This window comes from Vidua macroura, chromosome 10, assembly GCF_024509145.1.
Source record: "Vidua macroura isolate BioBank_ID:100142 chromosome 10, ASM2450914v1, whole genome shotgun sequence".
Classification (NCBI taxonomy): Eukaryota; Metazoa; Chordata; class Aves; order Passeriformes; family Viduidae; genus Vidua; species Vidua macroura.
In genome coordinates, this window is record NC_071580.1 from 17,435,401 (window position 1) to 17,451,354 (window position 15,954).

Here is a 15,954-nt window from a genome sequence, read left to right on the forward strand (position 1 = left end):
GGCAATTCAGTGGGAATGGATTACCCAGCTCCACCCAAGTATGGACTGAAACTGTATGAGGGATTCCCAGTTTCTGGGCAAATGCATTAACCCCCGAGTTTAGTAAAAAGGAAAAATTAATCCACTCCCAGAAAAAAAAAAAAAAAATTAAATCCCAGGAGTGACTACTCAGAAAATTTGACCTGAATTCATAAATAGTTTTGGCTTGACCTAAATACCATTTTCCCAACAAACTTACTATTCACAAGATTTTTTTTCCTTCTGATTTTGCAGGTCATTTGGCTCATTTGAGGTCCCTCATTATAGGCATTAGACAACAGACAAGATTTTCTTTGTATACAGCTTGGATAGAAAGGAATTCACTATGGGATTCCTTAGTCCACACTTAAAAATCTGCAGTCTGGTTTTCTAGAGTGACCATCATCACAAAATTATCACTGTGAGGAACACAGCAGACAAAATGGCCACAGTCATCCTGAAGAATGACATTCTCCCAAGTTAAAGGTCACAAAATGCCTGACAGAATTGCCCTTTTCATAAGTCACTGGAAATATTAAAACTCCTGAGAAAAGAGGATGACACAGTATCAACCTCAGATATAAAGCAATATGAAAGGGCAGCTAATTAGAGGTTTCACAAATACCAACAAGGCAAAGCTAGAGCAGAGCTTAGCCTGGGGGGAGGAAATGCTTTCTGATTATCCTGTGGTTGAGACCGCAGCTGTGGTCACCAGCACACCACAAAGGGCTGACCACGTCCCGCTGGCCCCTCCATGGGCACAGCCACCAGGCAGCCCAGCCCCAGGAACAGGCATTCCCTGAATCTCTGCACAGTCATTCTGCACCTTCACAAGGGAGCTCTGCAAGGGATGAGATGTCAGAGTAAAGCTGTACTGTACTAAAGCTGCAGCAGAGACAAAGCAGTCACTGGGTAAGCTTGGCACATTCTCACCGGCCTGCTCGGTGCTGGGACGTGGATGCTCTCAGCTAATGGGGCCTGACAGGCTGAGCAACCAGAGACATTGCTCAGGCTGGCATGTGTAATTAAACCACGGAGTGTATCCTGACACGGCTGCTGGGGGCTCATCACAGGCCTTGGGGGATGAAAGGACATAAAGTTGTGAGCAGCAGCACCTGAGAGGTGTGATTAAGGAGGAGCTCAGAGGGTTTGTTATTCCTCTGGTTAGCCTGGTGCTGATGGACCAGGGCAGGGAATTCTCACAGAATTCTTTCAGAGATCCCCTGTGGGGCTGCTATGGGACTGCAAAGGCCCTGGCTTGTGCTGTGCCCCACAGAGACCTCTCAGAGATGCCCCACGGGGCTGTGAGCCCTCTGCAGCACTCGCAGCCCCTCACTGGGCTGCATGCCACTTGCTGCCCTTGCTTGGAGGCAGGAATTCTCCTCATTTTAAGGCTTTTATCACCTGACAGCTTCTTCTAAGAGTCAATCAATGTAATTAAGAGATTTTTTTCAATAACTTCCAGTTGCTCCATGCACATGAACTAAACAGGCAGAGGGCTGCACAGAAACACTGAGTTAAGGCAATTGTGTGGCCACAGCTCGTGTCTGCCCCATCTCTGCAACAGTTTTCTTCACCCCTGGCAGACTCAACCCCCACAGCAGGTGGAAGGGGGAGTTGGGGCACCCCAGGTTCCAGCTTGCCCCATGTGGGTCAGAGCTCTGTGTCAGGGCAGCCTGTTTCCTGTGCAGCTGATCCAGGCCACAGTGGGGAGAAAAGTGCAGAACAAGCACGTATGAACAGCAGGTTAAAAGCAGGCTGCAGGTTAACCTGCCTTCAGGGACATCCATGACCAAAGGTGAGAAATCTGGTGTGAATTGGGCCACAAAACTCAGCAGATTCAGAGTGAGGAGACCCCATTGACAAGCCTGAAAACCAGAGGATCCAGGGCCACTGGAGCTCTTTTGAAGCCATTTATAGTGGAACCCCACCAGTGTGAGGAGCCAAGAGCAAACCTGCACCTTTACTGGGTCGAGAAGAAATATGAAAAGTTAAAGCAACAGGATTTATTTTAATACTTTAATTCTACTTCTACTATATGTACAGAAAGTGACCCATGGTGCTGAGGGCAGGGGAGCCCATGGAAACTGAAGTACTGGGGGAAGGTGCTGGATCAAAGCTAATGGAATAAATGATATTATGTGCGAGGATGAGCTGTCCTAACAAATCTTCAGAGCTTCTTTTTTAAACTTTCACCAAAGGAGCCCATTTTCTAAGCCAGCTGTGTTTTTACAGCTCCAGCATTCCCCATTTGGCTCTGTCTGGGCTTTAACGTGCAGATCCCATGGCAGCACAGGGAGAGAGGCAACTTCAGCCAATTTTCAGTAATCAGGGGAATGGTTGCAGTAATTGTCCATGTACTGCTAACCTCACAATGCTTGGCATATTTACGAAGCCATTATTTCCACACACGGAATATATCACCACTGATGAATCTTGTGAAAAAGATGAGGGGTAAAAAAGGGCTGAGGGCTGTAGCTGACCTTAGAGCAGGCTCCTGTTTTCACTGTGCCACTGCTCAGCTGGTAACTTGCAGCCCAGTCTTTCCCTAGGGCTTGGTAGCACAGTCACTTTTATGGACCCAGGCTTAAATGGAACAGTTTGGCCTTCAGATGCAACAATAGCTTACGTGCAGGACTCCCTAAAAGCACAGGTCCCTGGAGAGGAGCATGAGGATGTCTACAGGAATGAGCTGGCTGTGGCCCGAAGCAGCAGAGCAGAATCGTGTAATCCCTTATAGACCAAAGAGAGGAGTTAATCATTTTCCAGGCAGTGCTTCAAATTGGATCACTAGGGATATCTGTGAGGATTCCAAAAGAAATGTTCCTGATGGTCATTAATGTGGTCCCAGTGACGTACAAGATGCACACGAGCACCAACAAAGCAGAAGTTAGCCTGGAAAAAACCCGGCTCATGTGAAAAGGTGCACTTACAGTAAATTTCATTGCGAGGGACTCATTCATTTCCAGCACAAAGAATGACTCCCACTGCCCTTCCACGTGTGCTCCCAGCAAGGGGTGAGGGAGCGGGATGCAGGGCATGTGTACAGCCCAGCTTCCAGCCTTGAAAACTCCAAGGGGCCACGCTCTGTTTCCATAACACTTTTTACATGCTTACTTTTATGGGTCTCTTGATGACAATCTAAATCCTGCCTGTTCTTCAATAAACCATTAATCTTCCAGATAGAGTTCAGGGAAGTTGCTGTGTAGCAATAAAATGCATGTTTCCAGAGCCCAGAGGGAACAAAAAGGAAAAAAAACAAAGTGAAAGGGAGAGACATTGTTTCTGAAAGACAAATTCCTGGCTTGCAGGGGTTGAGGGGCATGTAGGGTTATCTCCCCAAATCCTGCCTGGAACCTGTCCCTCCCCTCACCACACCCTGATGCTGCTTTGAGTGTAACATCTGTGAGAAGGTCCACCCTGCAACATCATTATCAGTGTAAGAAAGGGGCTGCTGACCCCTATACCTCCCATCCTCGTGGCCCAGAAGCCTTTTGTGAACGATGCCAGCTGGGACTGTGCTTTAGTGAGCAGATACCAGCTGGGGAGTGTCAGTGATCATCACTGCCCTGCTAGGCCTGCCTTGGAGGTCGGTGGGGAGAAGGCTCCACCATTCCCCACCAGCCAGCGACTTCAGCAGCTACCTCACATCACCCACTTTACAGACTTGCTGCTGCTTTTGCAGAATGAAGCATAAAATGTCTCCTCTTTGTCTTCAAACGACTTCCTTCAGTGTGCTGAGGAAACCAGCCTCGCAGAGCCAGTGGCACAAAAGCCATCAAGTCCCCACCCCAAGGTTGGCCAGTCCTGTCCTGGGTTTGCATTTGAACTGGTGACCCGCAGCAGAAGTTACAAATTCTGTGCCCCACTTTATAGCAGGATAAAGGAACACAATCCCTTGTGCTTCCAGGCCCCTATAAAATTGATGGTAACCATATGTCAGTGTGTGTAGCTGGTAGGAAAGCACGTACAGCACTACTCAGAAGAGATGGTAGCAGTCAGCATTAAAGAGTGCCAAGGAATAGAAAAAAATCAGGTTCAACCTGACTTAAGTGCCTTAATCTATGTCTTTCATGCAGTAAAGAAAAAGAATGCAAGGATAGGCCCGAAAAAATAATTTCCCCAGGCTATAGTCCTTTAGAAAAATGGTAGAAAGGGGAGAAAAAATAGGCACATCAAGAACACACATACAGATATAAGTACAATTATTGAACTGTCCCAGTTCAAACAGACACAGCTCTCAACAGAAAAATGAAGGAAAATCACTGTCTATCTAGACATCATAAATAAATAAATACAAGGACTCAGAGAATCTAGTGCTATTACCCTCAGCTCCTGGGCTTCTGGTATTTCCCTGGCACACATGTATCTCACAAATATTCCTATAGAGGACACTTTTAGTCCCAAAGCTCTGTCTATTCTATATTAATGTACTCTTCTTTCCACATGAACATAATGCTCTTGTTAATAATCTATCTGATGATAGTACTTCACAGGACATACTAAAGGTCATGGAAGAGAAGTTGTGGAAAAAAAATCTTTTTACTGACAGAAGAAATCCTGGGGTCTATTGAGTGTTCTTCATGCATAATGCACTGTGTAAATGCATAATGCACTGTGTAAATGTCTACACAAACAGTAAGTAAAGTACTTATACATCACCTGAAGCAGTAAAATCCTTCAGCAGCCACCTCTAAGGCAGCATTTTACTTGGCACTGCAGCATGATGAAGGTCAGCCCTTTCAGCAGCCATTTGCCCACCTCTGCAGAAATGGGCTACGTGATTATTTTAATCTGGTCTTGAATTCTTGATTAATACAGGAGAAAAAAAATCTTTACAGCGAGCATCCATCCGAGATACATGTCCTGGTCAAAGAGCAACTAATTAGATATGACTGAAGTTAATTATGCTTAACACTGAGCAGATAGACCCTGAGAAACAGAATGTGACAGAGCTCTTGCTGCTGTTTCCTCCAGACGAGGCACAGTGAGCTGTTTCTCAGTAAACATGGGTAGGTGCTACCATCACATCACCCACTGGCCTCAGTGTCATTTCTTAGACAACACTCACCCTTGTAACCAAAGCCAACAGCATCCTTTGGTGTAAAATCCTGTGCAGCTGATGAAAATTAACCCATATGCACTCAAACATCCCCCAGATTTCCACAGCGCTCTCATGCAGTGATCAGTGAGCAAAGTCAGATCTGGAGAAACGTCCCAGTGGTTCTTGGGCTTTCAGCAGTCCCAGCACTGCTCTGCTTCTGCAAGTGCCAGGAGTGCTCCCTGTTTCCCAGTGCAGGGGCAGCACAGTGCTTGCAGGCTGGAGAGCAGTCACTGACACTCAGTGGCTGCTGCAATGGGTCCTTTTGTAGCAGCAGGTGTTTGTAAGGAAAACAGTGGGATGGGTCTTCAGTTAAGGCATTGAAAGAGGCACCACGGGGGCTCTCCTGTGTTATGTTCAAGGCAGTCTGTGTGCTGCTGTAGCACTCCATACCTATTGTTAAAAAATAGGAGCAGCATCGGTTTTTCTCTTCCTCTCTCTTCTCTTACAGGAAACCTTGTTCAGTTTATCCTGATCTGAGGAAGGAGAAGGGGGATGTACATCCTAAGAGGTGTACAGTTTATATTTCCTCCTGAGAAGGAAAGAGAGAGCTTTTGTGCATTGGCTGGGGTGGAGTTCAAAACCACTTGCATGTCTCACATCCTCTCACCTGCAGTGTTTAGCTGATGTTTTTATTGCTGGGATGAGACACAGCTGTCCCAGGGAGGGCTAGGCTGGGGGCCAGCCCCACAGCAGGCTGCTCCAGGTCCAGCATTCCTAGGTAAGCTGCAGGGCCTGGAGACATCACACTCATACATTAGATAGCTCCATCTCAACAGCTGGAGTTCACACCAGAGGAAATTCTTTAATTGGTTCCCCCTCTAAGGATAAACAACTCTTCTGCCTTTTCTCACTTTCCATCAGAGCTCAGCACTCTGAAATTCTCAGCGTAGTTATCTTCACATCAGCCTTAGGCAGGGAAGGTGTGCTCTCCTTTAAAGTTTATAAAAGGGAATCTTAGCCAAAGCAAGTAATTTCTCCGGAGTACCACAGTGAACCTCGAGCTGAAGGGGGAACTGAATTTAGTCTCCCATATCCCAGAACTACTGCCCTGCTCTCCAGCTCTCAACAAAGCAAAAAACCCTGTTACACAGCTCCTGAGGAAGGATGAACTGAAAATTCCAAGTACTAGAAATTGGCATTTGTTGCCAGTGGCTACTGTTGCATCTAGTAGTATTAAGGAGGGCAAAAAAAAATTTGTTGTTCCTAAGTGGGCATGGGTTTTGTATTTATAGCATATCTTTCATCTAAAATTCACAAGCCTTTCATATCTATCAGAAACATCTCATATTTTCACAGAGAGCAATATAAGTAGCATCATATGATAATCAAGAGAAGCATGGGCCAGTTGAACAGATTACTGAGGGATAGAGCTGGGAACACAGTCCGTAATGCATCATCCAAATGCCTTTATTATACTTTTTTAATCACTTATTTGTGTGGCAAAAACCTCAGTCTAACCTGGCCTAACAGAAACTAGAACCCTACCCAAACCAAACCAAATTAAACTTTGAAAAACTGGTGCTCATTCATTTTTTTTATTCTTTTCCATTTTCTTGCCTGGTTGAGGTGGTTACAGAAGTGTCAATGCACTAAGAAGGTGCAGCTATTTTTGGCCATACGCAGAAGGACCCGCGGAGGTGTGTGAAAATAGAAAAAATACAAAAGTAAATCAACCAAATACACAGAGGCAAAAATGATCAGTGCATGAAAACCAATAGCCTAAACAATTTTGCTAACTTTTTTGCCTCTTAGATCCAACTGTTAACTCAGGGAGAAATCATCTTCCCACTAGGACAAGTTCTAAAAATATCATAACATGACCATGGTAAGTCAACAAACACAGGAGAGCATGGTCCAGCTTTGCCACAATTGCACCTGGCACACCCAACTATTTCTGTGCTGCATGTACTTTGAGCATCTCTGAGAATGCTCCTTTTTTATATGGTAGGGACTCCTTTCCATCTGAAATTTTTAGATTAAAACTAAAGGCAGCTGGTTTTACCTCTTGGTTGAAATAGCTGCTATAAAAGCACGGTCTTCCCTGGAGACCAGTGTACCCCTTGTCCTCAAGCAGTACACATATCCTTGCCTGGCATCACGCACTGAGGGCCTAGAAACAGAAATGACTGTTAGACTTTACCCATTTCCTTCCTTTCCAGCTCTTTGAGAACCGATTTGATTATTTGTGTGAATGTGGGCACTTGTCTGAGAAAGGGACAGATCCAGGGAACCCACTGTGAGAGGGCCAAGCTAAGGAGGGCAGTTGGCAGTTTTGCAGTGAGTTATACCACATGAGGTTTCTGGCCTTACCACCATCTATGACCTGTGCTCTGGTCCTGGGAAAGTGGATTCTCTGGTTCACCTTCCTTCTCTGGTGAACTCTTCCCTCACCTAGAGCACAGCCATGCTGGGAGAGCGTGGGAGATCCTGTGCCTGGGGAAGAGATGAGTTCTGCATTCCCCCTTCATTTATTCAGCAGGTTCAGCCATTGAATGAGTAACCTCACAGGTGTGTCTGAGCAGGATGCACTGGCAGGATTTAGGATGGGTCCTATCACAGATCCCAGTGTGGCAACCTTGAGAGATGGCATTTCTATTTCTTGAGAGCAGGATTTCTATTTACAGTAGGTCCTGGGGCCAGCCCACGTACACAGGCCACATGTGGCCATCTCCTTTTCTCTCAGACAGGTATGTGTTAGCTACTGCAGCAAATGTATGAAGTGTAGCACTGCAAGAAAGGAAAGCCTAATTGCTGTGTTCTTGTAAAGAAGAATGCATTTGTAAAAAAAATCACCTCCATTCAGTCAAATTACAGTCAGTTATCATGGCCTTCAAGTCAAGACCTATTAGCTCTGAATCTAACTTAACTCAGTTACTGAAGTACACTGGAAATGTCATTCATTTTGGAAAAAAACAATATTATTACCTTTTACTCCTTAGTAGTCAAAAGGATTTTGAAACAAGATTAATGGCAGCAATTTTTTTCCTTCTATCTGTAGCTTTTGAAGATTAGCAGCACTTCTTTTATTTTGGAATAACAGCTACCTGGCAATCTAAGGTCACTGGGCTGTCTTCAAGGCATCATTGTATTCACTTGCATATGTGTCTAACTTTTATAGCCAAAATAGATTTTTGCTTATTTTTTTTTCCCCTGATGTCATCAAAATACTGATTTGGACAAAGACAAATGCCTTAGGACAAAGGCAAATACATTCAAAACTATCTACATGCTTTCTCCAACCCCACAACCCAAGGACAGCTCCATCACAGTCTGCAACAAGGTGGCCTCATTTTTGTGTTTAGAAACTCTTTTCAGTGTAAATAGGCCCCGAAGCAGGCAGTGTTTCCCTTTATAGCGACTCAATTGAAAACAAGAAACTGTTGGAATAAGTTACCTTTTTGATCCATGCAGCAGAGCTGTAATTTACATTTGGTTCTGTTTTTCCTCCTTATCGCCAGTGCTGTCAGAAGTTCCTTGATTCATTGTTGTAGCAATGGAAACACGGAAAGCCGGAGCCAGCGGCGTGGGTAAACGTGGAGATGCAGCGTTTGGGGCTGAGCCGCTAGCCCAGGACACCGCGGCTGTCCCGGGACAGGGCACGGCTGCAGGGAAGCACAGCCTTGCTCATGGGTAGCTTGAGCTCCACAGAAGCTTGTGACCAGGCCCCAGAATTATTTAATGGGGAGTGAGTGAAGGGAGCAGAGCACAGGGGAGCCTGTTTTGTGGGAAAGCGAGCAGATATAACTTTTTAGCGATCTGATTTTTGAAACAACCTCAAATTACCCCATGCAGGCAGGTCCTAACCAGTGCTGGTGAATCTGTAATTCAACAGATTTAGGGAAGTTCAAAGTTGCCTCTAAACATTTATCCCTTTCTTAGGGAGGCAGATTCTGAAAACCTCCTCTCTACGTAGTACTGGGAATAACAGAGCAGCAGTGAGGGTCAAAGCTGTGACAAAGCCAGCTGTGTGCCATGGCCAAGCAGTGGAAATCCAGTGGGATCAGAGATCTGTGTCAGATACTTGTCCATAACCTCAACCCTAGCCCACTCAATTTGCTACAATGCAAATCTAACTGTGAAACTCAAAATGTAGACATCTCCAGAGGCTGAATAAGTAACACAAGTTTCCATAGCAGTTTTGCCAGCTTCCCCAGCACCCCCAGGTCTTTGCAGAAGGGAATCCCTGTGGCCCTGTTGGCACACACCGATGACCTGAGCGTGCTGCCCAGCAGCCAACAGGGACCAAAGGTGGATTGGGAGCACCTGGCCCAGCCCTGCAGTCAGCCCACAATGCTGCAGTACTGTAAAGCTCAAGGAATCATTTCAAAAAGAGGCTAAGAAAAGGATCCTGCAGGAATTGTGCCCAGTCTCGTTACTGGAAATCTATTTGACGTAGTGAACAAACATGGAGACTTTTCCAGGAAATGTGTTTCTTTATTTAAATAAAATTAGTGCCAGTAGAAACAATAAACTTTAAATACATGAGACAATTATATACAACTCGATGTTTGGAATTATATACATCAGTTTTTTACAGATACAAATACATTTATACCAAAAGTAAAGGACGAAGGAGAAAGCAATGGAAAATGTGACAACTTGTACATGTCAGTCTCATTTGGAAAGTTTCAGGATTCAAGTGATTCCAGGCAAAGTGCCAAACTTAATTTGGCTCCTTTCAAACTTAAAACAGCCCCTTTTAGAGTAAATCTACAAAAAGCTTTATATGGTCTGATCCAAAGTTCAGTGAAGCCGATGGAAAAACTCCCGCTGCCTTCAGTCTGCCCCAGTCAGGCCCTTTCGGAGCACAATGGAGCCTTTGTTCTGCTGTGCTTGGAAAGAGGCAGCGGTCCCTGATCCCTGCATGCCTTTAACCCTCTGAGCCCTCCCCAGCGGCAGAAGCACAGCACACCCTGGCTTCAGTTCATTTCTGCCCTTCGGCATTCATGTTTTTCGAGCTGTCTCTCAAGCTCTAATGCCAGTGGATAAATCACAGAGCTATTTTAGTGCAGGAAATACGTGGAGACATTTTGCAAATATTTTGCTGTGCAATGCTTTAGATTCAGGCTCTTCAGCCCTCATGCTTCAAAACTAATCAAAACACTGTAATAAGTTATTATAAAATATAAGGTATGATTGAAATATTAATTTTCTTCTTTGTATTAATTTTTACTTATTGTAAAAGTGCAATAATTTAGCAACAAATTTCATGAGCATTTGAAAAACGTCACAGTACCATTAAATTGGGGGAGGGGGAAGTCTGTGGTGGTTTTAAAAACTAGTTACTAATAGCTTTATAGAAATGCATGTGTTACATGTGAGCTGATTAAAAAAAGATGCAACACAATGCTTACCTACACTGGCTTAAATAGAGCAGAAAGTCTAGATTCTTTAATGATGTAAATGGGTACAATTTTACTGACCTCAAATAGAGAATTTTATTCCAACAGAGAAGCACAAAATCTTGTGCTGGTCCCTGACTCAGCTGATGATTTCAGTGGGGCCAGGAATTCACCCTTGCTAGGTTAAATTCCATTCAGAATTCCACCTATTTTTCAAGGGGGCGTAACAGAGCAGCATCTGTTTGAGCCTTTCTACCTCTTACAGCCTGTAACAAAGATCTTTTAACATCTCCTTTAACTTACAGATCTTTGCCTTTAGTGACCAAACGTACACATCTTTAAAAAATACAAAAGCAAAAAACGAGGCCACCTTTCATGTTAGTAACTCAGTCACAGGCTGGATTGCAGCAGAAGGTGGTGAGCCTCACCCAGCCAGTGCTTGTATAACTTCAGCAAGGACATGGAGAAGTGTCATGGGTCTGGAGCCAGGCTCTACAAACTGCACAGGAACCCAGTGCCTCTTTTTTTCTGCCTTTCTGTACCTAAGGTCAGTCTCCAGCCATGCTGCAATCTCCCTTCAAGTACACCATCAACAAATTTTCAGATTTCAAGGCCTCATTGAGCAAATGTGCTGTTGGCTGTGGTTTGTCGTAAGAAAAACACAGTGAGAGTATTTCTAGTCTATCACAGCTTTGTGTGCATGAGCATTACCCATCATCTTTAAGAACCAGGCACTTGCATGAGGGTAACTTCCCCAACCATTTTCCTGATATTTACAGAATTCTGAAATATGCAGAGACATGCCAGTAATAATTACCTCGTTAGAAAATACATATATATTCACCATGTTCTTAGCTTTCATAGTAAGAAATAATAATGGAAAATTAAAATTAAGCAACCCAATTACGTGCAAGTTACACTTTGAAGTTGAGTACCGCTGCTCCCTTGTCCTGCCAGCTCTCAGGAACACCTTGGGCCCAGGAGCACAGATACCTGTTCAGAGTTCATAGGAGAGCAGAAAAGTAGAGCCACAAGTTCTTAGTGGGAGCTCCACTCGCGCTTTGGCAGCTGATCAGGGGAGCCCTGCAAGTGCTAGGAGTTCCTCTGGAGGTTTTCCACGGAACCCTCGCTGCTCTCGTTGAGGGGCGTTTCCAACACTTCCCCGAGCTCAGTGTCCAGCACTTCCTCCTGGATGGTGAAGTGCACGTCTGGGGAGGAGGACTCGGAGCTCACGCTGCTGCCTTCCATGGAGCAGATGGCGCAGGACAGGGATGGCACCATGCTCTCCTGCAGCATGTTCAGCATCATGGGGATCTGCACGGATCTCAGCCCTGCTACGGTTGGTAGAGGCTTTACAGCCTCCCCCCACTCCCTCTCCTCATCTTTGTAGAGCAGAAGCAAATTGGATGACTTCTCTTTTCTTTTGGATTTCATGTAGCCAAGCATTATTCCTATCAGGAAGATCCCGTAGAAAGACATGACAATCAGAATGTAAAAATACTCGTTGCTGTTGTTCTTCTCTGTGCTGGGGGATTCAGCGTCGAGCATAGCTTGGGTCACGTTTGCATGGTCCATCTTCAGCATAGAAAGTGTTTTATCAGAGCTAAAGCCTAGAGGAGAATGTAAATGGATACGTAAGATCAAACTTCAGTGCAAAGGTGTAAAAGAAACACGTGGGAAAAGGTTACCCCAAACTCTTCCTTATTCCTTGTAATTGTAAGCTTGCAAACCCCACACCTGATTCAAGCTCTCAGCCTATTGTACCTCTGCATTAGTACTATAAGTGAATCAACTCTTACTCAGATACAGAAAACATTAAAGAAAAGAAAACACGTAATATTAAATTATCTTAAATTTAATCCGAATTATAGAACCCCCAATCCATATGATTAAAGAAAGAAAACTATATAGAAATTCTCTGCTAGGCACTGAAACATAGTTTTGTGCTACTTGATCATGTTTCCATGGTGGGGGAAAGTTAGAAGTATTATTTTGTTCAGTGATGTAGGAAAAAAAATAATCAAAAAGCAACTTACGCCAGTATGCAAATAATTCCTCCTTTTGCAAAGCTCAGGAGATCTTTCCTCTACCAAATGCCGGGTGTTCTGAAAACTTTCCTCTGCTGCAGTTGGAATAAATAGCTCTCAAGAAATGTTTCATCACGTGTTTTAGAGGCACAGTTTATAATAGTTTTGTGTTGGAGTCAACAGATGAACTTGAAGGATTGCAGTTCAACCCACTGAACTCTTAACAGCTGTGAAAAGAAAAAGAGTTGGGAATTCAGATTTTACTCTTTCCTAACCAGTTCCACACTGGCTCTTTCAGCTTCTGAATCTGCTCCTTTAACATCCCAGCTGCTGAATCTGACCTCTTACCCTGAGAGCTGCTACACAGAATGGGAAACCTGCAGATTATTATTCTGTGTTTGTCATAACATATAGAAAAATACACATGTGAATTTTATATTAGACACTATCAAGTTATTTACATGTCTGCTATACAGAGTCTTCTCCAAAGAGACAGAGGAGGAAACAAGTTATTTTCTTTGGTCAGGACTAGTGACAAAGCTTTAGAAAGCATGTGCAGAACAAAGTGCTGACTTTCAACTCATGCTGCAGCTCCACTTTGCCACAAGGTGAGGGGCTGGGGAGAACTGGGCCCTGAGTCTTGAGTGAGTTTTGGATGGATGGGTGCTGGTGCTGCCTAAGTTTGGGCATCAAAGCAGAAACTGTGGGATCTAGGTTCTCCACATCATCAGTGGAAGGGTGCAGACTCCTCCAGGGAGCAATCTGGAGCTCCTGAAGTTTGAAGCTTCATTTTGCCTCCATAGAAGCAGATAAGAGTTAATGCTGTGTGCAGGATATTATGCCTAAATAGAGACCAGGGTCGCTGAGTTAATGATGATTTAAGCACAAAAGGATGTTACCCGTTCCTGGGCAGAGAGATGCTCTCTGAGCGACTGCTGCAGGCTGCTGGGCAGAGCAGGACACCTCGCAGCCCACTGGGGAGTTGGGGTGCAGCCTGGGTTGCAGGGCCCACAGAGTTCCCAGTCATCAGCTCAGTGGTACAGGAGGCTCTGAGACCCCTTTCCAACACGTAAGCAACAGCCCAGGCCATGGGAAGAAGGAGGCCCAGCTTGCACCTTAGGGATTTCATTTCCTTATCCTCTCCATTCCCGTTCTTCACACACAAAGCCCAATTAGTCAGGGCCCACATGTGAATGTCACCCCTTCTGCAAAGCTTCAAGGATGTTTATGTAACAGAACACTCCACTTCCAGAAAGCAGTAGACTGGTGCTGGAGTTTCCCAATGGTAGGTCTGGGGTTTTTTTTCCCCGCAGTCACTTGTGGATTCTTTGCATAGACAGCAAATTCTTTTCCAAACTCTGCCCTTACAATCCCTCTGAGGTAAAGGCAGATAGGATTAACTTCTCTTCACATGTAAGAAAAGGCAAGAGAGAGAAGTTAAGCAACTTTAGATGTAGTTGAGCATTCGAGAAAAGACAGAATTGCATGTGTGTTTGGAACCAGCATTTTCCATCATTTCTCTGAACGATTACAGAAAGAAAGGAAAAAATTACATTAGCCACATTGCCCTCTCTGCACCTTAAAATAGAGGATCCTCCCTTTAGGATGTTGGTTTTATCTCCTTGTGCATTCCCATGTGATAGCTCAGGAGCTGTTGATGTTGGGCTAACGTCTACTGGGATTTCATCTGACAAAATCTGTCTGCAGCAGCAGCTTGCCAAGTCTGAATTCTTCTTCCCTGTTCCCGACAAATTACCGAGCAGGCAACAAGAGCATATCAACTGTGGGCTAAAGCAGAACCCAGAGCAAGTCTTTGGATTTTCTAGTTAACTTTACGGAATATTTACTTCACAACTTTCTCAGCTCCATGTGATATCTGCCCTCCCCATTCAGCTCTGGAAATTTGGGGGTTTGAAAATTAAAGACAACATGTCAGATTTTAACAACACCTTCTCATGCAGGACTTTCACAGACTTGTAAGGAAGTGCCTTGCATTGTTGGGTCAATGAAAATCAGCTCAGTACAAGAAGAAATCCTTTCCACTCATGAAACCCTCTTGAAGTTGCTTGATCCTGGGAACAAGACCAACTAAAGCCTGTCATCTGTGTCACCACTCACCTGGACACAAAGGCACACCCAGAGGCACAGACACCCCACAGCTCCCAGCAGTGAGCCAGCAGAGCAGGGGCAGGCCAGCTCTTCTCTAGTCACCTGCATGTGCAAATAGAATCCTTTATTTGCTCCAAACCCTCGTATTCTTCATGTAGGTGAAGCTCTGTACAAAATTACCAAGAAGAACTGGAGCACCCAGCTGGAACACAGGAGGGCTGCTCAGGTACATCCATAGATTTATGCAATTCCCCAAAAAGTTTAACTGAAAGATGACTGGATTGCATAATTCTGCAGAATTATTGACGAAAACTCTTTGCAACTATGTTTACTTTGGCTAGCTGATGACAGCTCTTCTCCATCTGTTAGCCCACGGTTCTTAAAAACAGTTTAATTTTAAAAAGGCCTGCAAGGAATTCCTGAGCCTTCTATAGACACGAAGAGGAGGGATAGCAAGACACTGGGGAATAACCACCTGAAAAACATATGCCACTTGCTTCTGATGCCATCAGTCAGCTTTCTCAAGCTGTACTCTGTAGAAACTATATTTTTGTCTAAAAACAAGACCTAGAAAATTAAAAATTGGAGTTTTAGTTTTGTGTTTCAAAATTGTATTTGCTGCAAATTATATTGTAAAGCCACTGATCACTGCAAAAAGCTTGCCTAATTTGAAATAACTTATTTTTAAAGTTAAGCTTACTAGCTATTTCTTTTTTGATGTCTTTTTCTTTCTTCCTTCCTTTCAGATAAATTCTTTTCCCCAAACTTCAGAGAATTTTCCCTGAAATGTCACTTACACATCTCTTATGCTTTCAGCAATTGCCTCTCACATGTTCCTCTTCACCTTCTTTGCACCCATCCCAAACAAGGCTATAACGTTTAAGAATAATCCTTGTGCTGTTGCTACCACCTTCCATATTCCCCCTTTGGAAAACATTCAGGCCAATAAAGCAGAGCAACAGCCAGGCACTCCAACAATGAAAAGGTCACAACATAGTTGTTGATGCCAGATTTTTTTTCTCAAGGTCCCTGTCTCCTAGAGAGCCTTTTGTGGCAGCAACCTCCGTCACCAAAGGACGCAAACGTTGAGGCTTGAGGCATCCCACGGGGCAGGAATTCACAACATGGCTTAAGGGATCATATAATGTGAGCCCTTTCTCCAAAGAAAAATCTGAGGACGGTCAGAAAACTGAACAAAGACAGAATCTATTATGAAGACAACATGAAACCTCCTTAGAGACCCAGATGACTCTGCAGGCTGCCATGGAAAATATATGCCTAACCCTTCATTACAGGCATAACCCATGGTCTGATGTTGCATTTAATTTTCTTGCCCCAGTTAGTGAGGTAATAA

General features: G+C 44.3%; 1 protein-coding gene across 1 annotated transcript; it reads right to left on the minus strand.

Annotated features, from left to right (window-relative positions):
• Window positions 1–9,535: 9,535 nt before the first annotated feature.
• KCNE4 (potassium voltage-gated channel subfamily E regulatory subunit 4) lies at window positions 9,536–12,554 on the minus strand. The gene is made up of 2 exons (XM_053986277.1): window positions 12,501–12,554; window positions 9,536–12,074 (listed from the first exon to the last, which is right to left on the minus strand). Exon 2 carries the CDS (start codon window positions 12,046–12,048, stop codon window positions 11,557–11,559), a length of 492 nt encoding a protein of 163 aa, XP_053842252.1. The 5' UTR covers window positions 12,049–12,074; window positions 12,501–12,554; the 3' UTR covers window positions 9,536–11,556.
• Window positions 12,555–15,954: the final 3,400 nt, after the last annotated feature.